At 52.5% G+C, this 22,775-nt stretch overlaps 2 protein-coding genes across 10 annotated transcripts in view; both read left to right on the forward strand.

Annotated features, from left to right (window-relative positions):
- Window positions 1–2,890: 2,890 nt before the first annotated feature.
- LOC105494506 (zinc finger protein 683) lies at window positions 2,891–15,695 on the forward strand. 3 transcript variants are annotated; one of them, XM_011762980.2, is made up of 7 exons: window positions 2,891–3,155; window positions 6,172–6,235; window positions 8,320–8,447; window positions 9,108–9,309; window positions 11,487–12,181; window positions 14,208–14,336; window positions 15,303–15,695. In XM_011762980.2, the coding sequence occupies exons 1-7, from the start codon at window positions 3,117–3,119 to the stop codon at window positions 15,672–15,674; spliced, it is 1,629 nt and encodes a 542-aa protein (XP_011761282.2). In that variant the 5' UTR covers window positions 2,891–3,116; the 3' UTR covers window positions 15,675–15,695. The 3 variants fall into 3 exon arrangements, with proteins under 3 accessions (XP_011761282.2, XP_011761293.2, XP_070954104.1); XM_011762991.2 differs by lacking the exon at window positions 6,172–6,235 and having other exon boundaries at window positions 8,323–8,447; XM_071098003.1 differs by lacking the exons at window positions 2,891–3,155; window positions 6,172–6,235; window positions 8,320–8,447 and adding an exon at window positions 10,537–10,611 and having other exon boundaries at window positions 9,045–9,309.
- Window positions 15,696–17,215: 1,520 nt separating this feature from the next.
- The window catches only part of CRYBG2 (crystallin beta-gamma domain containing 2), a 41,145-nt gene continuing 35,585 nt past the window's right edge, over window positions 17,216–22,775 (forward strand). For 3 of the 7 annotated variants that reach the window (XR_011624406.1, XM_071098023.1, XM_071098033.1), the window contains exons 1-3: window positions 17,217–17,379; window positions 21,325–21,388; window positions 22,428–22,517. Coding sequence is in view for 4 of the 7 variants with exons in the window: in XM_071098023.1 (XP_070954124.1) it covers window positions 17,267–17,379; window positions 21,325–21,388; window positions 22,428–22,517 (267 nt within the window). In the remaining 3 variants the exon portion in view is untranslated. Of the gene's footprint in view, window positions 17,380–21,324; window positions 21,389–22,427; window positions 22,518–22,775 lie in introns of all 7 variants that reach the window. The other 4 variants (XR_011624408.1, XR_011624409.1, XM_011762972.3 and 1 more) reach the window with 3 other exon arrangements.

A 22,775-nucleotide genomic window follows, 5' to 3' on the forward strand; every position in this document is an offset into this window, starting at 1 on the left:
AAAGACCTTTCTACTCTCTGTTTCTATGCTTTCTACTTTGGAGTCATGTGGGTTGTTGTTGTTGGTTTTTTTTTTTTTTTTTTGAGACTGAGTTTTGCTCTTGTCTCCCAGGCTGAAGTGCAATGGCATGATCTCAGCTCACTGCAACCTCTGCCTCCTAAGTTCAAGCGATTCTCCTGCCTCAACCTCTTAAGTAGCTGGGATTACAGGCACCCACCACCATGCCCGGCTAATTTTTGTATTTTTAGCAGAGACAAGGTTTCACCATGTTGGCCAGGCTGCTCTTGAACTCTTGACCTCAGGTGATCCACCCGCCTCCGCCTCCCAAAGTGCTGGGATTACAGGCGTGAACCACGCCCAGCCAGGTCATCTGATCTCGAGTGAGTCATTTTCCTTATCTGAGTGTCAGTTTTCTTGCCTCTAAAATGGGAATAATGGCATTCATCTCCCAGAGTCACTCTCCTGAGACAAAGCGTGTGGAATGGCTTTGCATTGTTCCTAGCATATGATGAGCACTCACATGCCAAGAGCTATTATTATTGTGGTGTGTGGATGGGGTAGGGGAAGACTGCATTGAATGAGAGCAATGATCCCCAACCACGGAAGGGTCAATAAATAAAGCAAGAAAACTAAATGTAGTTAATCTCTCCAATTATGCTGCCCAAATTCCGATCTTCCAAAGTGGGTCAGGAATAACCATCACAATTTTAACACTTTTAGGAAGCTGACTTGCAGGTGCTTGCCTAACTAGGTAAACGGTAATGTATGATATCAATAGTCACCCACATTTGCCTCGTGCTTGCTTTGGGCCAGGCACCATCCTAAGGGCTTTACGTGGATTATCTTGAGGAAACCTGGAAAGAATTCTGTGAGGCGAGTGTTATTTTATCCCCATTTGACAGATGAGGAAAGATGCACAGAGAGGTTAAGTGATTTGCCATAAGGTTACCCAGTTGGGATTAAATCCAGCAGAGCTCCTATTCTTAACCACTCCGCATATCGACTCTGTCTGGAGGTCTTTTCCAGCTTTGTGTGGAAAGGGGAAAATGGGATCCCAGCCATATGTCCACCAATAGAGAAATGCTACACATTAAGCACAACCTTGCAATGGAACATTATACAGTTAGGAAAAAGCAGGAGGCAGATAGGTATGTTCATGGCATGAAATGCTGCCCACAGTGGATTATTAGAAAACCCAGAAGAGACTGGGCACGATGGCTCACACCTGTAATCCAGCACTTTGGAAAGCCAAGGTTGGTGGATCACTTGAGGTCAGGAGTTCAAGACCAGCCTGCCAACGTGGAGAAACCCCGTCTCTACTAAAAATACAAAAAAATTAGCTGGGCTTGGTGGTGCGTGCCTGTAGTCCCAGCTTGAACAGGATAATGGCTTGAACCCAGGAGATGGAGGTTGCCAGTGGGCCAAGATCGCACCACTGCACTCCAGCCTGGGAGGCAGAGTGAGACTCCGTCTCAAAAAAAGAAAAGAAAATAAAAGAAAAGAAAAAAAAAGAAAACCCGGAAGAGCAATGTGTATCAATATATTCCCATGTTTGTATAAAACACAATTTAGCCTTTGAGCCCCTATGCTCAGGCCCACTCCAACACTGTGGAGTGTACTTTATTTTCAATAAATCCCTTCATTTCTTCCTTGCCTTGTTTCTGCTTTTTGTCCAGTTCTTTGTTCAAGATGCCAAGAACCTGGACACCCCCCACCAGTGACATATTTTGGCGAGCCAGCCCAGAGGAAGAGTCAAGCAGGATCCCTGGGGCTGCTCAGAGAGAGAGAACCCAGAAACCTGGCATGCCAGCAAAAGGAGACCATCAAGCTTCAGATGATCCTGCAACAAAGGATCCAGCCAGTTCCAGGTGAAGACACCACCCCTGGCCATCGAGAAGCTACCCTGCCTCCACTAGACAGAACAGGGTGAGAGTTTCATGATCCCCAATAGGGAGGGACTACGCCCAGGCCAGCATGAAGCAGTTGCAGGAAAAAGACCATCGGTCCCTCTGCCTCCCATGAAGATTTATGGAGGTCACAATCACATCTCTTAGCGGGGAGATGAGGCAGGGAAATAGGGTCTGGAGGCAGGAAACATAAGGCCAATTCACACTTCAGCTCTGACAGGAAATATCTTCTCCACAGGAGATACCCTGAGCAAATGACTTTGTAACTTTACTTCATCCTCTTCATTTACATAGGGTGTACCACATGTAGAAGGTATTTAAACTCTCAAAAACTCTGTAACAGGGCCTTTGAACCCCTATACTCAGGCCTGCTCCAACACTGTGGAGTAGACTTTCATTTTCAGTAAGTTTCTTCTTTCCTTTAAAAAAAAAAAAAAGCAATCAAAAAAATCAATTTACCTGTTTGTTGGTTCACAGAAAAATGTCTGGAAGGGTAAACACTAAACAGTTCACATTGACCACTGGGAAATTGTGAAGGAGGAGGAGCTTCCTTTTTTTGTTTTTACATTTTCTGTTGTTTGAAATGTTTACCACTAGTATGCATTATTTTGCAACTAACGAAAGGAAGAAGAAAGTGTGCAGTGAGCACCAAGAGCCCGAGGACCCAGCCCCTCCAGCTCTTGTCCCCTACTATGGAGGCACTTCCTCTTCAGAGGCCTCCCGAACGTGCCCCCTGCACCTGGAGTCAGCTCCCTACTTCCCCTCTATCTGCACTTCCCAAGCTCACGTGGTCCGTGACCACGGACTTTCCTTGGCTTGGGTCTCTGGTCTGGTCAAGGCATCTGCTCACGTTCCCCAGTTAGAAGACCATGTTCCTCCTTTTGTGCTACCTCCCCAGGGGATGTGGGAAAAGCTGACGTCACAGTTAGGCCTGTGGCATCACAGTTAGGCCTGTGACATCACAGGGCATGGAGGCTGACAAGACAGATGATCTGGGAGATGAGAGCAAGGAAGGGCTTGGCAGGCAGAGGTTGCTCCACGTGGGAACCTGAGGGAGTCTGTCCTCAGCCCACCTCCTGGGACATTTCCTAGCCAAGCCAGGGAGCTTTCAGGATTGGAGATCTGGAAATCTCCAAGGCCATTTCCTTTTTTATTTTTTTCTAACAGAGAGGTTGTGCAAAGCGTTCTGAGAGTTGGGAGCAGAGTGTGATGCTAGGAGGGGGCAGAGCTGGCAGATGGAAGCCAAAGGTGTGTGGGGATGTGCCTTGGAGGGGAGGAAGCTTCACTCGGTGCCCCCTCACTTCCCTGTGATACCCAGCAAGACTGCAGGGGAGGCAGGCTTGTGGCCTGGGGTTCTGGGAGGGCTCTTTTGGGGAGTGGAGTTTTGGTGAACTAAGCCCCCCATTAAGCTGAAAGATACTGAGGGGGCCACTGAGGGGAGGGGTGGGGGGAAGGACTGGGAACAGCATGTCGGAAGAGAGAGCAAGAGAGGAAGAAATGAGGGGGTATCTGTCGTAGTGGGGGAAGCTGACATGGCCAAGAGATGGCAGAGTCTGAGGTTTGCCACTAAAGAGCTCTTGACTACTTGCTGTATGACGCTAGGTGAGTTGCTAATAATAAAATCCACCACACAGGTTTACTGTGAAGACTAAATGAGATAAAGTTTATGAAGCCCCTAGCACAGTGCCAGACACAGCAAGAAAGCTGTTTGTAAAGGTGGCTATTTACTCTGTTCCTTGGACAATTGCAACTGGAACCCTGTTACTTCATCTTCTATTCTGAACATGTATAATGCAGAAATTATCAGTTGTAAGCTACAAAAACCATTTCAGGAGGATGTAAGCAGAAGGAATTTGTTTGAAAGACGTTAGAAAAGCTCACAGAAGGTCTGAGAAGTCTGGAGAGTGAGGCTTGGAGAACAGGATGGATCAAGGGAGACTGGAAGTAGACAGGACCATGGCCAAATATCAAACCCCAGGACCAGCCCTGCACAGACTCTGCAGCCTCCCCTGAACCCCCTTCTTTCCTCCACTGCCCTGGAAGCCGGATGTGGTGCCACAGCCTTTGCTGTAGAGAGGAGTCTCCACAGACCTGCCACCTCAGGGCCAGTGGCTTTTTTTTTTTTTTCTTTTTTTTTGAGATGTAGTCTCACTCTGTCGCCCAGCCTGGAGTATAGCAGAGCCATCTCAGCTCACTGCAACCTCCTGAGTTCAAGCAATTCTCCTGCCTCAGTCTCCTAACTAGCTGGAAATACAGGCATATGCCACCACACTTAGTTAATTTTTGTGTTTTTGTAGAGATAGGGTTTCACCATGTTGGCCAGGCTGGTCTTGAACTCCCGACCTCAAGTGATCTGCCCGTCTTGGCCTCCCAAAGTCCTGGGATTACAGGCGTGAGCCACTGCGCTCAGCCAGGGGCACTGGCTTCTGACCTGCTATCTGAGTGGGGACATCTGATCGACCTAGTCCTAGTGTGCCTGCATGAAGTGCTGGGGAGGGAGGTTGAAACTAAGTATTTGACCATTTTGGCTTTTATCATGAGAGGTACCTTTTGCCTCCCTCAAAACTCATGGAGGGGAAAAGTTTCAGATGCTGGGCATCCAAAAAAGCCTGACAAATGTCTACATGGAAAACCAAAATGAGTAGACAGAGGTCCCTGTCCTGGAGATGCTCACAAACATATTGGAATCAGTTACGTGGAGGACTCTCCACAATAGAGGGTGAGTCACAGCCCAAGGGGCTGAGCTGGCCGAGAAACCCCAGGAACATGCCCCAGCCCATGGTGCACAGCTTGAGATGTCCCTGTGTGTTCTGGGACACCAGGGTGGCATGGCTGGGATGGAGATTGATGGCTGGCTGGGGCTTTTGCACGCTGGGCCAGACTCACACACACCAGAATTTGTGAGGCCGCAGGGATGATGCCTCTTCTCATGCTCACAAGAATAGTGACATTGCTCAGTCTAAAAAGCCACTTTCTGGCCTATGAGGCCTCCCTTTTTGTATCTATACATGTCTTTGCCTTACTTATTTATGTTTTTTTGAGACAGGATCTCGCTCTGTCACCCAGGCCGGAGTGCAGTGGCATCATTTCGGCTCACTGCAGCCTCGACCTCCCCAGCTCAAGTGATCCTCCCACCTCAGCCTCCTGAGTAGCTGGGACTACAGGCGCGCGCCATCATGCCTGGCTCATTTTTGTATTTTTTGTAGAGATGGTGTTTCACCATATTGCTCATGCTGGTCTTGAACTCCTGGGCTCAAGCAGTTGGCCCACCTTGGCCTCCCAAAGTGCTGGCATTACAGATGTGAGCCACCGCACCTGACCTAGTCATGCCTTACACCCATTTTGCTATGTCTCTTTTTTTTTTAAGAGATAGGATCTTTCTTTGTCACCCAGGCTAGAATGCAGTAGCAGTATCCTAGTTCACTGCAGCCTTATATTCCTGGGCTCAAGTGATCCTCCTGCCTCAGCCTCCTGAGTAGCTGGGACCACAGGTGCAAGTCACCATGCCCAGCTAAGTTTTGTATTTTTTGTAGAGATGAGGTCTTGCTTTGTTGCCCAGGCTGGCCTCAAACTTCTGGGCTCAAGAGATGGGTCTGCCTTGGTCTCCTGAAGTGCTGGGATTACAGGTGTGAGCCACCGCACCTGGCCATGTCCTTGAACTATCTTTTGCCTCTTGGGGCCTCTAGATTAGAGGATTAAACTTTCCAGGGTCAGGAGATCTGAGATGGGACTTGGAGGAGGAAAACGTGTTTATTATATCTGTGAGATCAGCTGCCTGCTCTGTTCTCTGTCTCATTCCATATCCTTCTATGTTGCCTGTTCTTGTCTCTGCCTGTTCCTGTCCCTACCTGTCACCATCACTGTCTCCCTGTCATCAATGCCTGTCTTCATCTCAGCTTGGCTCCCCTCCACAGAAGGCCTCCCTGTCCAGCCTTTGAGCCCTACTCTGTCCTCCTGCCCAGCCATCTGGGTTCTTTGAGAACAGAAATCACAGCCCGCCCCACTCACACACACATCCTGAAATTCCAGTAGCCCCAGTTCACTGCAATGTACACCAGCAGGTTGTCCTCCAGAGCTGCCCCAGGTAGGCAAAGTTGAGTGGATGGTGCCCCCTTGTCAGGCCTTGCAGGGCCCCCAGGCCTGCCTGCCCCCACTTCCTATCTGTGGCAACTTCAAATGTAACACCTTCCTGCCATCTCTCACTCCCACCGGGGCCTCAGCCACAGGCAGCTGTGGCCTGGCTGCCCACCTCCTTCCTTCCCAGCCAGGAGCACTGCTGCAGCGCCGAATGGAGAGCCCCACAGCCAGCGGCCCTTCGGGTGGCAATGGTATTTGCTTTGAGACCTGAAGCAGTGTTGGGAGGAGAGAGGAAAGAGGGAAAGGAGAAAGGGTTTTGGAGGGCTGAGACACTGGAGTGAGGGTTTTAGGGTCTGAGAGGCATTTGAGATTCAAAGGGTGGTCCCTGAGGGGATAGGGAAGGGGTCTTAGGACATTTGCTGGGCTGAAGTGATCTCTGTGCTGTGTGGCCTCAGGTGGAAGATGGCAGAGAAGCCTGGTGCTGGGTGAGCAGACAGCTGGGCACTCGCGTCTCTCTGTCAGGCCAGTCAGGGGCATCCAGGGGCTTGGTCCACTCATTCAGGCTTTATCCCTGGTGAGAGCGCTGAGCTGGGCAGCCTGGGTGACAGGACACTGAGGTGTCTTCAGCTGTCCAGAAGAGCTGTCTGGGTGAGCTGGGATGCAGGGTTCCCCTTGGTGGGGGGCCTCTGGTTGGTAGAGTCAGGGACCCCTCTCAGCACAGAAGGGGGTGGCTTCTCTGTAGCCCTGAAGAATCTGGAATGTTTCCTCAGATTGCTGCACTTTCTTGGAAGTAACCTCCATAAGGGCCTTCCTCTCCTCTCAAGACAGCTCTGCTCTTCACTTCCGAATGGCTAATCTCCCTTGATTGATTGATTGATTGAGACAGGGTCTTGCTCTGTCATCACCCAGACTAGAGTGTAGTGGTGTAATATCAGCTCACTGCAGCCACAACCTTCCAGGCTCAAGCAATCTTCCCACCTCAGCCTCCCGAGTAGCTGGGACCATAGGCACAGGCTACTACACCCAGCTTATTTATTTATTTATTTATTTATTTATTTATTATTTATTTATTTATTTTTGAGAGCAAGTCTCACTCTATTGCCCAGGCTGGAGTGCAGTGATGTGATCTCGGCTCACTGCAACCTCCGCCTCTTGGGTTCAAGCGATTCTCCTGCCTCAGCCTCCCTAGTAGCTGGGACTACAGGCATGAGCCACCACGCCCAGCTAATTTTTTTTTTTTTTTTTTGAGACAAAGTCTTGCTCTGTTGCCCAGGCTGAATGCAGTGGTATGATCTCAGCTCACTGCAACCTCCGCCTCCTGGGTTCAAGCGATTCTCCTGCCTCAGCCTCCTGAGTAGCTGGGATTGTAGGCGTGCACCACCACACCTAGCTAATTTTTGTTTTTTTAGTAGAGACGGGGTTTTACCATGTTGGTCAGGCTGGTCTTGAACTCCTGACCTCAGGTGATCTGCCCGCCTCAGCCTCCCAAAGTGCTGGGATTATAGGCATGAACCATCACGCCTGGCCTAATTTTCGTATTTTTAGTAGAGATGGGGTTTCACCATGTTAGCCAGGCTGGTCTTGAACTCCTGACCTCAGGTGATCCACCCGCCTGGGCCTCCCTTTTTTTTTCTGTTGCCCAGGCTGGAATGGCGGGCCTTCCTCTTTTGTTTTTTGGAGAACGAGTCTCACTCTGTTGCCAGGCTGGAGTACAGTGGCACGATCTTGGCTCACTGCAACCTCTGCCTCCTGGGTTCAAGTGATTCTCATGCCTCGGCTTCCTGAGTAGCTGGGATTACAGGTGTGCACCACCATGCCCAGTTAACTTTTGTATTTTTAGTAGAGACAGGGTTTCACCATGTTGCTCAGGCTGGTCTTGAACTCCCTACCTCAGGTGATCCAACTGCCTTGGACTCCCAAAGTGCTGGGATTACAGGTGTGAGCCACCGTGCCCGCCGTATTTTTTATTTTGTAGAGATGAGGGTCTCATTATGTTGCCCAGGCTGGTCTGGAACTCCTGGCCTCAAAAGATCCTCCCATCTCAGCCTCCCAAAGTGCTGGGATTACAGGCTTGAGCCACTGCACCTGGCCAATCTCTATTTAATCTTCCCACACCTACCAGGAGAGCATCATTGGCTTCTAAATGTCAACAGTGAGAGCATCCTTACACATCAACTAGACCAACCTTCCCATTTTGCAGATAGGGAAACTGAGTCCAGGAAAGGACGTGAATCGCTTGTGGTCACGCAGCATGTTAATGGGACAGCCAGTCCTAGAACTCAGACTCCTATTTGCAGGACCTCCACAGCTTACCTGTAACTCACCTGTTTCCCAGCAGGTAATGGGCATATGAAGGAAGAACCAGCCACACAACTGGATTGCTGCCACAGGCCCATGGCCCTGGGAGGTACCGGGGGCTTCCTGTCTCCCAGCCTGGACTTCCAGCTCTTCCGAGGTGACCAGGTAAGGTAGAATCCCAGCCTTACCTTTGTGGGTAGTCTGCTTATAGTAGGAGGTGACGTTAGGAGGAAAAGGGGGAATGTCTGAAGGGACCTGGACCTCCTCCCCAGTCCTGAGCACCCCCTAGTCCAGGCACATCATAGGGATGTTCCTTTGAGGAGCCACAGACCCTCTCCCCATGCCTCAGGGGCCCAGACTCTCCTGTGGGGAATAAGAAGGGGAAGCCTCATGCAGCAGGCTTGGCTGCTATGACCATGGCCTTAGGCCTTAGTGAGCGGGGGCTCAGGGCCATCTTGTGGAGTTTGTAGTCTTTGATGGGGATTGTCTTTGGGCTCACTGTGGTGCCATTCAAATTACAGTGATGGTCTGAGATACACTGGGGACCAGGGTGGTCAGAGGTACATGGGGTTGGGCAGGGAGGGAGAACAGGGCTAGAGGGGGCCCTGGGGACAGGAGGAGTGCAATCTTGCAATGGGTGGGAAAATTCTGGGGGAAAGAGATCTTTGGATGAGGGAAGAGATGTCATCTGAGTGACAGATATGGATTGTGATGGCTGTTTTAGCTTATTCTCCCCTTTGGAAACCAAAATAGGGGTAGGGGCCATCTAAGGGACCCATGGAGTCCCAGTCACCAGCCCCCAAACCCCTTGCCCCTGCCCTCCAGGTCTCAGCCTGCAGACCACTTCCAGACACAGTGGATGCTCATGGTCCATCCTGTGCCAGCTGGCTGTGTCCCTTGCCCCTGGCACCAGGCAGGTCTGCGCTGCTGGCCTGCCTACAGGACCTGGACCTGAACCTGTGCACCCCACGGCCGGCACCCCTGGGCACAGCCCTGCAGGGCCTCCAAGAGGACACCTTGAGCATGAGTAAGCCCAGGGCACGGGGCTGCACCTGTGCCTGGCAGAGGCTGGAGGCTGGGGGGGACTGCTAGGTTTGGGGATGGGTGGTGGAGACGATGCAGTGTCACTGATGAAGACAGAGCCTTAGGCATACTGTACTTCCACATTTTGGCCTTGGAATTCTGGCCTGAGGGTGCAGGGGGCTTTCCAGTGGTGATACCTGAGCCAGAGAAGCTGGGCACTGGCTTCTTAGACGTGTGTGTGGGAGCTGGTGTAGGTATAGCCCAGGTCATGGGGGTTGGGGATGGTACTTTGTCTGCTTAGAGAGGTGTTTGTTTGTTTGTGAGATGGAGTCTCATTCTGTTGCCCAGGCTGGAGTGCAATGGCATGATCTCCGGTCACTGCAACCTCTGCCTCCCGGGTTCAAGCGATTCTCCTGCCTCAGCTTCTCAGAGTAGCTAGGATTACAGGCATGTGCCACCACCCCCGGCCAATTTTTGTATTTTTAGTGAAGACAGGGTTTTGCCATGTTAGCCAGGCTGGTCTCGAACTCCTGACCTCAGGTGATCCACCTGCCTTGGCCACCCAAAGTGCTGGAATTACAGATGTGAGCCACCTTGTCCAGCCCTAGAGGGGTCTTATAAAAGCACTGAGGCACGAGAATTGCTTGAACCCGGGAGGCAGAGGTTGCAGTGAGCCAAGACCATGCCATTGCACTCCAGCTTGGGTGGTAGAATGAGACTCCGTCTCAAGAAAATAAAAAAAAAAACAGCACTGGGCTGGGAGTCAGGGAATTGGGGTTGGAGTCCCGGTTCTGCCCTTTCATTTCTATGGACTTGGACACAACACCGAGGACTGGTTTCTTCATCCACAAAAGTGGGATCTCATCTCTACCTGGGTTCTAGGTTTGTTGTAACATACCATTTCCTTATGTGACAATGACCTCCTGGAGGGCAAGGACTCTTTTGCTGTGTTCTTTATTTCTGGGACCCCAGCACAGAGCACAGAGTGAAACAGCTCAGTGAGATTGAGTAAATAAGGATCCAACCACAAGACAACTTGCTTTTTTTTTTTTTTTTTTTTTTAGATAGGCTGGAGTGTAGTGACACAATCATGGCTCACTGCAGCCTCCAACTCCTGCCCTCAAGCAATCCTCTCTCCTCAGCCTCCTGAGTAGTTGGGACTACTACAGACACATGACACAAACACCTGGCTAATTTTCTTTCTTTTCTTTTCTTTTCTTTTTTTTTCAAGACAGAGTTTCGCTCTTGTTGCCCAGGCTGGAGTGCAATAGTATGATCTTGGCTCACCACAACCTCTGCCTCCCAGGTTCAAGCAATTTTCCTGTCTCAGCCTCCCAAGTAGCTGGGATTACAGGCATGCGCCACCATGCCCAGCTAATTTTGTATTTTTAGTAGAGATGGGGTTTCTCCATGTTGGTCAGGCTGGTCTCAAACTCCCAACCTCAGGTGATCTGCCTGCCTCGGCCTCCCAAAGTCCTGGGATTACAGGCGTGACCCACTGCACGCGGCCTTAATTTCCTTAGTGTTTTGTAGAGATGGGATTTTGCTTTGTTGTCCAGGCTGGTCTCAAATTCCTGGGCTTAAGCAATCCTCCTGCCTTGGCCTCCCAAAGCACTGGGATTACAGGCATGAGCCATTGCACCTGTTGACAGTTTACTTTTTAACAGGTTTTTCATTTTAATACTCTTTATCTAGAATAGCACTGTTTGTTAGAATTCCCTGCAATAATGGGAACATTCTATACCTGTGCTGTCCAACACCATACCTGCTGAGCACTGTAAATATGACTGGTGCAACTGAGAACTTCATTTTTTATTAAAATCATTTTAATTAATGTAAATCTAGTCACATGTCCAGTGGCTGCCATTTTGGACACAGCAGATCTAGCCTCACCCTTATGTGATCTTATCTGTACCCATGGCACCTGGATTTATGTCTCCACTTCAGAGCTCTCCTTTAAACTCCAACCCAATTTATCCATCTGCCCACTTGACTTCTCAACCTGGGTGTCTAACAGGGACCTTGAACTGTTTTCTCCCCCTGAAATTGTTCAGCACTACAAAAATGCTAGCAGGCTTGCGGGCTGGAGGTCTTTCTCAGCCCTGAGCGGGGCAGGTTTGATGGAGGACAGAACCTCACCCCAGACTGTGGGGACCTGACCGCCTTCCTTTTCCTGCTTAGAGCAAGAGCCACCAGGGCTGCATGCCATCTCCACCGATGATAAGAAACTCACACTCAAGTACCCATGGAACAAGGACAAGCTGAGAAAACAGCCAGAAAGAGCTGGCGATGGGGCCCCCTGCCCAGCCTTCTCTCCTCATAACAGCTCTTCCCCACCACCACTGCAGAACAGAAAGAGCCCCAGCCCCTTGGCTTTCTGCCCCTGCCCCCCTGCCAACTCCATCTCCAAGGAGTTCCCATTCCTCCTCCACACCTTCTACCCTGGATACCCACTTCTCCTGCCTCCACCCCACCTATTCACCTATGGGGCCCTACCTTCTGACCAATGTCCCCACCTCCTCATGCTGCCTCAAGACAACTCCTGCCCCACAATGGCTATGCCTAGCCTGCTGATGATGGCCAATGAGCCTGGGCACCCCAGCACTCGGTGGGAGACCCTGCTTCCCTACCCAGGGGCCTTCCAAGCCTCTGGCCAAGCCCTGCCTTCCCAGGCCCGAAATCCAGGTGCTGGAGCTGCTCCAACCGACTCCCCAGGCCTGGAGCATGGTGGCATGGCATCTCCAGCAAAGCGAGTCCCACTGAATTCCCGGACAGGCACCGCAGCCTTGCCTTACCCACTGAAAAAGGAGAATGGCAAAATCCTGTACGAGTGCAACATATGTGGCAAGAGCTTTGGGCAGCTCTCCAATCTCAAGGTACCTGCCTCCTGGGCTCTGCTGCTCCCTTCACCATCTTTCAGGGCCCCCCATGTACCCCAGTCTGCTTCTAGAAGCAAGGACCTCAAAGCTAGAAGGCACTCCTGGGCAACCTCTAGGGCCAAGTGACCTTGGATGGTTCATTTGGGTAGAAATATAGGATAAGACAGCCACCAAAGTCCTTGCCACCCTAGAGGACTGCCTATGAGATCATCCCATTTAGGTTAAAATGGGGAGACTGAGGCTTTTAATGGGCAGCGTTTGCCTAAGATTACCCTGATTTAATGGTAGTGTTAGGTTCAGTCTCTCAACATTTGCTCTGGGCAAAGAAACCGTTTCCTGGACAACTATCCTTTCTGGACTCCCAGTTAAGCTTCTTAGTTATTTTTCTGGGCAGTCAGATGAGGGAATGGGTAGATTTTGGTGAGTCTAGACCACAGTCCTATGACCAACCTTTTTCAAGTGGGATCCCACAAATCAGCGCGACCGCCGATGCGATTGGCCTCACCGTCCGCACCGTCCAGCAGGGGGCGCCCAGGGGCGCATCTCAGTGCGTTAGCAAAGGCCGGAAGCTGTGCGCTCGCCGGCTAGCTCTGAAGTTGAGGGCACGTTGTGGTAACGGGGAAAAAAGCCTTACTGGATCCTGCAGGGCAGGAGTTCTTAAACTTTCATGAGCCTCAGACCACCTGGAGAGCTAGTAAACATGCAGATTCCTAGAGTTTTTGCGACCCCCCCACCTCAGCCTCCAGGGTAGCTCCCAGCCCCAGAGTTATCTTTTTTTTTTTTTTTTTTTTCACATGGGGTCTCATTCTGTCACCCACGCTGGTCTCAAACTCCTGGGCTTAAGGAATTCTACCTCATCCTCCCCAGCAGCTGGGACCACAGGAACACACCACCACACCTGGTTAATTTTTTTTTTTTTTTTTTTTTTTTTGAGACAGAGTCTTGCTCTGTCACCCAGGCTGGAGTGCAGTGGCCGGATCTCAGCTCACTGCAAGCTCCGCCTCCCGGGTTTACGCCATTCTCCTGCCTCATCCTCCCGAGTAGCTGGGACTACAGGCGCCCGCCACCTCGCCCGGCTAGTTTTTTTTGTATTTTTTAGTAGAGACGGGGTTTCACCGTGACGGGGTTTCACCGTGTTAGCCAGGATGGTCTCGATCTCCTGACCTCGTGATCCTCCCGTCTTGGCCTCTCAGAGTGCTGGGATTACAGGCTTGAGCCACCGCGCCCGGCTACACCTGGTTAATTTTTAAATTTTTGTACAGACGGGATCCCGATATGTTGCTCAGGCTGGTATTAAACTACTGGGCTCCATTGATCCTCCCTCCTCGGCCTCCCAAAATGCTGGGATTGCAGCCATGAGCGTGTGTGTGCCCAGCCCTCCCAGAGTTTTTGATTCAGCAGGTCTGGGGCCGGGCCTGAGAACCTGCATTTCTAACATGCTCCCTAAGTGTGATACCAGCGCTGCTGGTCTGTGAACCACATTTTTTTAAAAAATTTTTTTGAGACAGAGTTTTGCTCTTGTTGCCCAGGCTGGTGTGCAATGGCGCGATCTCAGCTCACCGCAACCTCCACCTCCCAGGTTCAAGTGATTCTCCTGCCTCAGTCTCCCAAGTAGCTGGGATTACAGGCACGTACCACCACACTCAGCTAATTTTGTATTTTTAGTAGAGATGGGGTTTCTCCATGTTGGTCAGGCTGGTCTCCAACTCCCGACCTCAGGTGATCTTCCTGCCTCAGCCTCCCAAAGTGCTGGGATTACAGGTGTGAGCCACCATGCCTGGCCAATGTGCACCACATTTTGAATAGCAGTGCTCCACAACATACCTGGGGTACCTCTTACCTGGCCTTCTGACCACTACCATCTCCCCTGCAGGGCAGCAGAAAGAGTGGAGGTATCCTGGGGATAATGGGCCCTGAGGGAGATGACAGGGAGGGAGAGGGAAGTGGGCAGAGATTCGGAGAGGACCTCAGGCCCTGCTGGGGTGCTGGGCAGTTGGCAGCATTTCTCCCGCATCTGACTCAGGTCCACCTGCGTGTGCACAGTGGAGAGCGTCCATTCCAGTGTGCCTTGTGCCAGAAGAGCTTCACCCAGCTCGCCCACCTGCAGAAGCACCACCTGGTACACACTGGGGAGCGGCCCCACAAGTGCTCGGTGAGATCCTCCTCCCCCTACTCTGTACTCCTATAGGCTGGCGAGACGTTTTAGGCCCTTGGAGGGATGGCACCTGCAGCCTCCATTCCCCAGTCCTCCTGAGCAAGTGGAGATGGGAAGGGGGAGTGAAAATTGAAAATGACCCCTCTCAGCCTGGAATGGGTAATACTGAAGGTCACTCCAAAGGCCTGGGGGAGGGAGAGAACAATGAAGTTGGAGGTCATGGAGAGTAGATGGATACCTATTATCTACCTCCCTGAGTTGTTGGAGGAGTTAATGCTGCAGTGTACCCGTAGTATCAAAGTAGAAAAACTATCAGCTTGATGTCAGCTCCCTCCTTCTGTGAGCCCAGCCACATCCCTCAGGAAGTCAGAAAGGCGGGGGTTCTTTCCCATTTTACAGGGGCAGAAATGAAAGCAGTGCCATGATTATGAGTCTGGGCTGCAAAATCAGGCCACCTGTGTTCAAATCCTAGCTCTGTCTCGAGCTTGTCGTGTGACTTTTGGCTAGTGGCTTCACTCCTCTGAGCCTCTGCTTTCTTACTATAATATAGAAGTTGTACTAGTACTTGGTCATGCTTCCCTAGGGTCCTGGGGAAGACTAGGTGAAACCAACTGCAGGCATGTGGCAGCCCCCTGTAAAAGTTAATTACATCCACTGAAGCTGCAGCTTCACACTTAAGAGTTTTATGTGATTATCTTATTCAGTCCACCATATCCATGAAGCTAGTTATTAATAACCAATGTTGCCAATGAGGAGTGGAAGGCTCAGAGAGGAGAAGTCACTTTTACAAGGTCACACATGGAGTAAGAGATACTGTGGGACTCAGGGAGAAATCACTGGAAGAGCTTCCAGGCCTGGAGGGAAAGAGAGGTGGGTCATGGGTATTTCCAAGATGAGGAGAGGGAGTAGAAGGCCTGAGCCAGCCCAGAGGACAAAGCTGATGCCAGGGCCCGTTCCCGTCAGGTGTGCCACAAGCGCTTCAGCAGCTCCAGTAACCTCAAGACCCACCTGCGCCTTCACTCAGGGACCCGGCCCTTCCAGTGCAGCGTCTGCCGGAGTCGCTTCACCCAGCACATCCACCTGAAGCTGCACCATCGGCTGCATGCCCCACAGCCCTGTGGCCTGGTGCACACCCAGCTGCCCCTGGCCTCTCTGGCCTGCCTTGCCCAATGGCACCAGGGGGCACTAGATCTTATGGCGGTGGCATCAGAGAAACACGTGGGCTGTGACATAGACAAGGTCAAAGTGTCCTCAGCATCCCAGGGGAAAGCAAAAGCAGTGAGCCTGAGCAGTGCTGGGACTCCCCTGGGGAGGGGGCAGGGCCAGAACAATTAAAAATGTTTCTTCTCTCACGCATTGAGGCTTCCTGAGCTTCAACAGTTAGGTGGGGGGTGGGGGCAGTGGGGAAAAGCCACTGTGTATTTGCCAGACCACACGCTTTGCCTGGGAGCAGGTCAGGGGACTCAGCCAGGAAAAGCCTGTGCTGCCTGTGTGTGCCGTGGGTGCCTGCAGCCATCTGCTTCAGCTGGGCTTGAGTTCCACTCCCTGTCTAGGACCAGGCCTTCCTTGTCTACTCAATGACGGACAGTCTAGCCCTCCAGTGTGCTACAGGGTGCCAACTGTGCTGCCCAGTCTGGGCACATTGTCCTGTTCCCAACACCTGTGCAGAGGGTACTGCTGCCCCCACCGCCTGGATTTCACCGTTCCTATTGGCCACATGCCACTCAGCCCGTACTCCCTGCATGGTAGTTGCTGGGGGGGGGGGTTGCCCCATTGTGGGGGTATCGAAGAAGGAGACTCAAGATATCAGCGTCCACTCACGACCCAGAAGCATGATGTCGTCTGTGAACCGGGTCGAGTTACCACAACACTCTGGGCTAACAAGGTGCCAGGCTCAGGGAAGGCGTGGAGGCTGCAGCCAGATAAGGGCTACAGGCAGAGAAGAACTGGCAGAGACCCTGGGGAGCTGAGGCCTGATGGCCCTTCTCCCTGTAGGCCCAGAGGATCCCCTGAAATGTACAAAGTGCTCTCCATCCCCACTGGAGTCAGAGAGGCAGCGCCAGGCGGAAAAGGGTATTGCCTGGGAGGCAGGAGGCCCTGGTTAGGATCACAATCGATGACAGTTGTTACTAAATAAGAGCGATTTGCGGACAGAGTGGGGTTCTCTGGCCGACTTCCAGGAGGTGGCGTCGTCCGCACCCCGTGGGTTTCTGTGCAGCTTCTCCACCGCGGTGGTGACGAGATGCCCGCTCCCGGCCGTAGGTGCTTCCCACAGGGAGGAGCAAGCCCTACTGAGCACGGCAGAACGATGGCAGGGTGGACTTCGGCCCACCAGTAGCTAAGGTCCCGGTTCCAAGCCCACCCGTGTCACACCTTGGGCCCCGCGCGGGACGCCAACCACTCGCATTAGACCCTGCCCAATGGGCAAGACCCCGCCCATTCCGGACCCGCCCCCCGGACCTGTCCCCGTGTCCAGCCCTTCCTGCTCCTGGGGGAGCCCCCTCGCTCAGCTCCGCCTCCCGGTCTCTGTTCGCCCCAGGCCACTTTCCCTGTCCGGCCTCCTGCAGGTCTTGCTCTCGGCTAGCTCACCCGGGGCTGCGTGGGGCCCTGGCGCCTCCAGGGGCTTGAGGATGTAGCGCGGACCCGGCGGAGAACCACGCCCCCGGGGTGGGGGCTTGGGCTCTTGCGGAAAGTCTGGGGTCTGCGGTCCGAAGTGGGGAGAGAACAATGAGGTTGGGGGGTCCTGGAGAGTGACCCAGGCCATGGGCAGCATCTGGATCGGGTCACTGCCCTCATGGGCTGCGAGTGGGGCCGCTGTTTGCTCAGGGGGGCGGGCCGGAGGAGGCATTTCTCCGCAAATGCAGCGGATGCGGGTAGCCCCGGCGGTCAGGTGCTCCGACGGCCGAGCCCCGGGTCTTTCATTCGCCATGGCCGAGCGGTGCGGAGGCCCGGGGGCCTGCCTGGCCGGCTTTTTGGCTGGGTTAGGGGTCCGGAGGGAGCACAGCGGGAAAGAGACCTCGGAGACCACATCTCGGGATAGGTGAGGGGAAATGGAGAAAGGCCGAGTGGGGCGCCCATGGGCCCTAGACCGTGTGTGTGTGTGTGTGTGTGTGTGTGTGTGTGTCAAAGAGAGACAGAGAGAGTGTAGTGATCAAATAAGCGTGTATGTGTATCTCTCGAAGCATAAAAATATGTGTGTCTTGGGAGTCCGAGGCGGGCGGATCACGAGGTCGAGAGATCCAGACCATCCTGGCCAACCAACATGGTGAAACCCCGTTTCTACTGAAAATACAAAAATTAGCCGGGGGTGGTGGCAGGCTCCTGTAGTCCCAGCTACTCGGGAGGCAGAGGCAGGAGAACCGCTTGAGCCCGGGAGGCGGTGGTTGCAGTGAGCCGAGATCAAGCCACTGCACTCTAGCCTGGCGACAGAGCGAGACACTGTCTAAAAAATATAAATATATACGTGTGTGTGTTAATGTACCACGATTTTGGATGTGAATGTGGAATGGCCCCTGTGCTCTTTTAAAACTTTACAACCTACGTGGACAATTTCCTAAGTCAGGCAGGCAGAGACAGTTTAAGGGCAAAGTTCCTCCCCTGTGGACTTTGATTCTCACATCACAGCTGATCTTCATATCCCTTTGTCATGAACCTGACAGGTTCCATCTGAGACTGTACTGCATTTGCCCTTAGATGCCACGGAGAGGTTTTTCCATCGTCCCCACCCCGGAGATAGCTCTAGATTGTAACAACAATAAGCCTTTATTTGCCACATGCTTCATACTTCACCTGGATTATCTCACGTAATCCTCACAGCAGCCCTATGAAGCAGGTATTCTGCATGATTCAGATACGGAAATGGAGGTTCAGAAAGGTCACATCACCTGCCCAAAGTCACACAGCTGGGATGTGGTGTAGCCGGGACACAGGCTTCGGCAGTCTGACTCCAGAGCCCATATTTCTGAAGCTCTGTTGCCTGCAGACTGCCAGACTGCAAGCCAGGGGGCCTAGCTCCTAGCTGTAGGTGCCACTGGTTATATGACCCTGAGCAGATTGCTTTACCTCTCTGAGCCTGCGCACTGGTAGCTGATGTCTGAGGGGTTTTGTGTGTGTGTGTGTGTGTGAGTGAGTGTTGTAGTTGATCAAATAATTGTGCATGAGTATCTTGAAGCATAAAAATATATGTATCAAGGTACCACGATTTTGGATGTTAATGTGGAACGTTCCCTGTGCTCTTATGTCTTTTATGTATTTACTTATTTGTTTTTTGAGATGGAATCTTGCTCTGTTTGTTGCCCCAGCTGGAGTGCAGTGGCACTATCGCATCTCAGCCTCGACCTCCCCAGGCTCAGGTGATCCTCCCACCTTAGCCTTCTGAGTAGCTGGGACTACAGGCACATGCCACCATGCTTGGCTGATTTTTTGTAGAGATAAGGTTTCACCATGTTCCCCAGGCTGATCTTGAACTCCTGGACTCAAGCAGTCTGCCCGCTTCGGCCTCCCAAAGTGCTGGGATTACAGGTGTGAGCCGCTGCACCCGGCTCTCTTTTATTTTGATTTTTTTAATTTTTTTTTTTTTTAATAGAATCAGGTCTTGCTCTGTCACCCAGGCTGGAATGCAGTATCACCATCATAGGACACTGCATCCTCAAACTCCTCCTGCCTCAGCCTCCCAAGTAGCTAGGAACACGCCACCACGTCCACCCGATCTTTTCATTTTTTGTGGAGTTGGAATTTGGCTATGTTGCCCAGCCTGGTCTCAAACTCCTGAGCTCAAGTGATTTGGCTTGGCCTCCCAATGTGTTGGGATTATGGGTGTGAGCTACCAGGCCTGGGCCCTCTTTTTTCATTTTGTTTTGTTTTTGAGATGGAGTCTCACTCTGTCACTCAGGCTGGAGTGCAGTGGTATGATCTCGGCTCACTGCAGCCTCTGCCTCCCAGGTTCAAGCAATCCTCCTACCTCAGCCTCTTGAGTAGCTGGGACTACAAGTGCGTGCCTCCATACCCAGCTAATTTTTGTATTTTTAGTAAAGACAAGGTTTCACCATATTGAACAGGCTGGTCTCGAACTCTTGACCTCGTGATCCACCCGCCTCGGCCTCCCAAAATGTTGGGATTACAGGCATAAGCCACCACGCCTGGCCCCTTGTGCCCTTTTAAAACTTTAAAAGGTTTTTTTTTTTTTTTTTTTTTTGAGACGGAGTCTCGCTTTGTCGCCCAGGCTGGGGTGGCCTCCCAGGTTTACGCCATTCTCCTGCCTCAGCCTCCCAAGTAGCTGGGACTACAGGCGCTCGCCACCTCACCCAGCTAGTTTTTTGTATTTTTTAGTAGAGACGGGGTTTCATCGTGTTAGCCAGGATGGTCTCGATCTCCTGACCTCGTGGTCCGCCCATCTCAGCCTCCCAAAGTGCTGGGATTACAGGCTTGAGCCACCGCGCCCGGCCAAAACTTTAAAATGTTTTAAACAGAAGGAAAAACTTCTGTTTAAAGTTTTTTAAACTTTAAAAACCTGTGGAAGGCCAGGTCGAAAGGCAGGGAAGGCAGTATTGAGAATCCGAGAGCCCCGCAGCTCACCGGCCCTACATCCGTGAAGAGCATGGGGTGTGCTCTCATGCGTGGGTGTTTGTGTGTCTGCCCAGTTACCCGGCAATTTGTTCTGATCTTATCATGGCACAGTTGTCTTCAGCCTGCGCCAGGGGGAGTGGGGGTGTGGTGGGGGCAAAATGAGGGCAGGGATTTGTACTGTTCTCTCACCCTAAAGAGAGAGGAGAGGGCCTAGCCACCCTATGCCTGGAAGCCTGGGTGCCCCGGGGTGTCCACACCCTGCCAGTGCCCTGCCCGCCCCCGCCTGGAAGACACGCCCTCCCCCTTTACCCTGTCTGGCAGAAGCCTGCCCTATAGGCCCAGGCGGCACTGCCCCTCCCTCTCTGGACTTGGAGGTGCAAATGAGTCAGAGGTGGGCAGGGCCGGGAGGGATTGCTCAGGCTCTCTGCAGACAGAGTGATGATTCTTGGCCATGCTACACTTGCTCTCCGTTCTCACCAGCCCTGGGAATGGGACCCTGGTACCGAGGCAGGGGCCTCTGACCCCTGCTGATTGCTGGGGGTATAGAGTGCGCAGAGGAGGAGCCAAGGCACTTTCCCACCTGGCCCCCATTCATGCCGTGGTGTCCAGCCAACCTTTGGAGTGGAGTCTAAGCAAGTCATTTCACCTCTCTGGGCCTCACTTTCTGTATCCGAAAAACAGGGGGCACTAATATCTACCTTCTAGGATTACTGTGAGGCTTAGGGGAGATCATGTAGGCACAATGCCTAGTGCCAAGCCTGGCACACAGGAGGGCCTCAGCAAACGGCCAACTTTTGCATTATTGGGGCACTGTCTTTCTCTGTATTCCAGTCCCATAACAGGCCCAGTCCCCATTTTGCAACCGAGCCCATTCCTGTCTCTTTCTTTGCATCTGGGGGTAAAGTGGACAGCTGGGAGAGGGAACAGAGAGGAGGCTGCCACATAGACCTCCCCCAAAATGTGTTAGGAGTTCATTCTGCTGTGCTGTGGGCCCTGAAAAAAGGTTGGGGGAGGCCGGGCGTGGTGGCTCAAGTCTGTAATCCCAGCACTTTGGGAGGCCGAGACAGGCAGATCACAAGGTCAGGAGATAGAGAACATCCTGGCTAACACGGTGAAACCCTGTCTCTACTAAAAAAATACAAAAAAAAAAAAACAAAAAAAAACTAGCCGGGCGAGGTGGCGGGCGTCTGTAGTCCCAGCTACTCGGGAGGCTGAGGCAGGAGAATGGCGTAAACCCGGGAGGCGGAGCTTGCAGTGAGCTGAGATCCAGCCACTGCACTCCAGCCTGGGTGACAGAGTGAGACTCCGTCTCAAAAAAAAAAAAGGTTGGGGGAGAGGACTCCTGGGTCCAGACTGGGGGTGACAGTGTTGGCACAGGAGGAAGCTACTTCATTCTCTTCCCCCTGTGCTTCCTTCCCAGGCGTTGGGATGGCCGGAGCTGCTCTGACCTAGCCCAGGTTACCACCAGCAATGTCAGCCTCAAGGTAGGAGAAAATCCAAAGGGGAGTGGGGAGTGGGGGAGGGCAGGAGCTCTGGGAGGGCTGAGCAGGTTGTGAGAACCCGGACTGACAAGTCAGACAACTGGAGCTCCAGTCCTCCCTCTGCCACAGATCCACCATGTGACCCTGGGCAGATTGCTCTCCTCCTTGAAACCTCAGTGTTCTCTTCTGCAAAATGGGGACAATAATGCTCCACTCTCAAAGCTGTTGCGGGAGATAAAGTAATGGATATGGGACATCCTGCATGGTTGGGGCCTGGACTTTCAGGAAATGTGACTTCCTAAAGCTGGGATCTTCTCGGGAGGGATGTAGGGGCAGAGGGGCCTCACTTCTCTCCATTCTCTTGTTTGGCCTGACTGCCTTCCATCTTTGGTCCCTTTTCCCCACTTCCTGGCATGGCCCCTCAGGGGTGAGGCTGGGCTAGTGGCTTAACCTCCTGCCACAGCTTCCTCATCTGCAGTGGGGACCTGAGCCCTGAATTGAACAGTGAAAGAGTGTTCTTCCCTTGGAGGAGTGAGGCCTGCCTCCTCTGGAGGTGGCTTAAGCAGCCATGTGTCTCTCTTGGGTCTTGAATACCATGAGTAATTGCCAGTGTTTAACTGCCTACTTGTTATGTGTTGGGCCCTCTGCATGGACTATCTTGTACCATCTGTACCACACTCTCAGGAGGCAGGTACTGTTATTATCACACCCATTTTCCACATGAGGAAACTGAAATGCAAACGGTATTGCAGCTATTATAGGAAGCAGCAGGGCTGGGCTTCAAGCCCAGGTTGCCTCGATCCAAGCCTCCAGGTTCATCACTGTGCTCTTGCCTCTTGAGGTGGTCAGCCCCTGGGGAATGAGAGGCTGTGTCTGTTTCATAGATGAGTAGATTGAGGCATTTGGCAGCAAGGACCCCTGCTCGGAGGAATTTTGACCTCCTCTGTTGCCAAGGACACAGCCCATCTTTTAAAATGGGTGGTTTTGGGGGCAGTGTCTATCTGGGTCTGGGGTGCTGAGCCCTCTCCTCTTATCCCCACAGCCAGGCTGGACCCCAGGGGAAGAGAGCAGAAGAGGTCAGATGTTGTCCCATTTCAGGGGAACCTTCTTCCCTGGCTCCCTTACGTCCCAGGTACATCCTCCCAGGCGTGCTGTCTTAAGCTGGAAGGGTACAAGAGAGGTGGCCGCAGTCTCTCTGTTAGCCTGGAGTGGGTGGAGGCCATGGGCACATGAGGCAGGCCTGCCCGCCCAGCTCTCAGCCCCAGGGTGAGGAAGCACCTCAGGACTGCGAGGAAGCTGGGGTCCCCAGCCTTTGGGAGGCATGGCCGGCCAGGCCCTGGGTGCCTTGTCACCTGGTAGAGAGTGCGGCACCTGAGAGTTGGGAGCCCTC

The sequence above is a fragment of the Macaca nemestrina genome, chromosome 1 (genome assembly GCF_043159975.1).
Source record: "Macaca nemestrina isolate mMacNem1 chromosome 1, mMacNem.hap1, whole genome shotgun sequence".
Classification (NCBI taxonomy): Eukaryota; Metazoa; Chordata; class Mammalia; order Primates; family Cercopithecidae; genus Macaca; species Macaca nemestrina.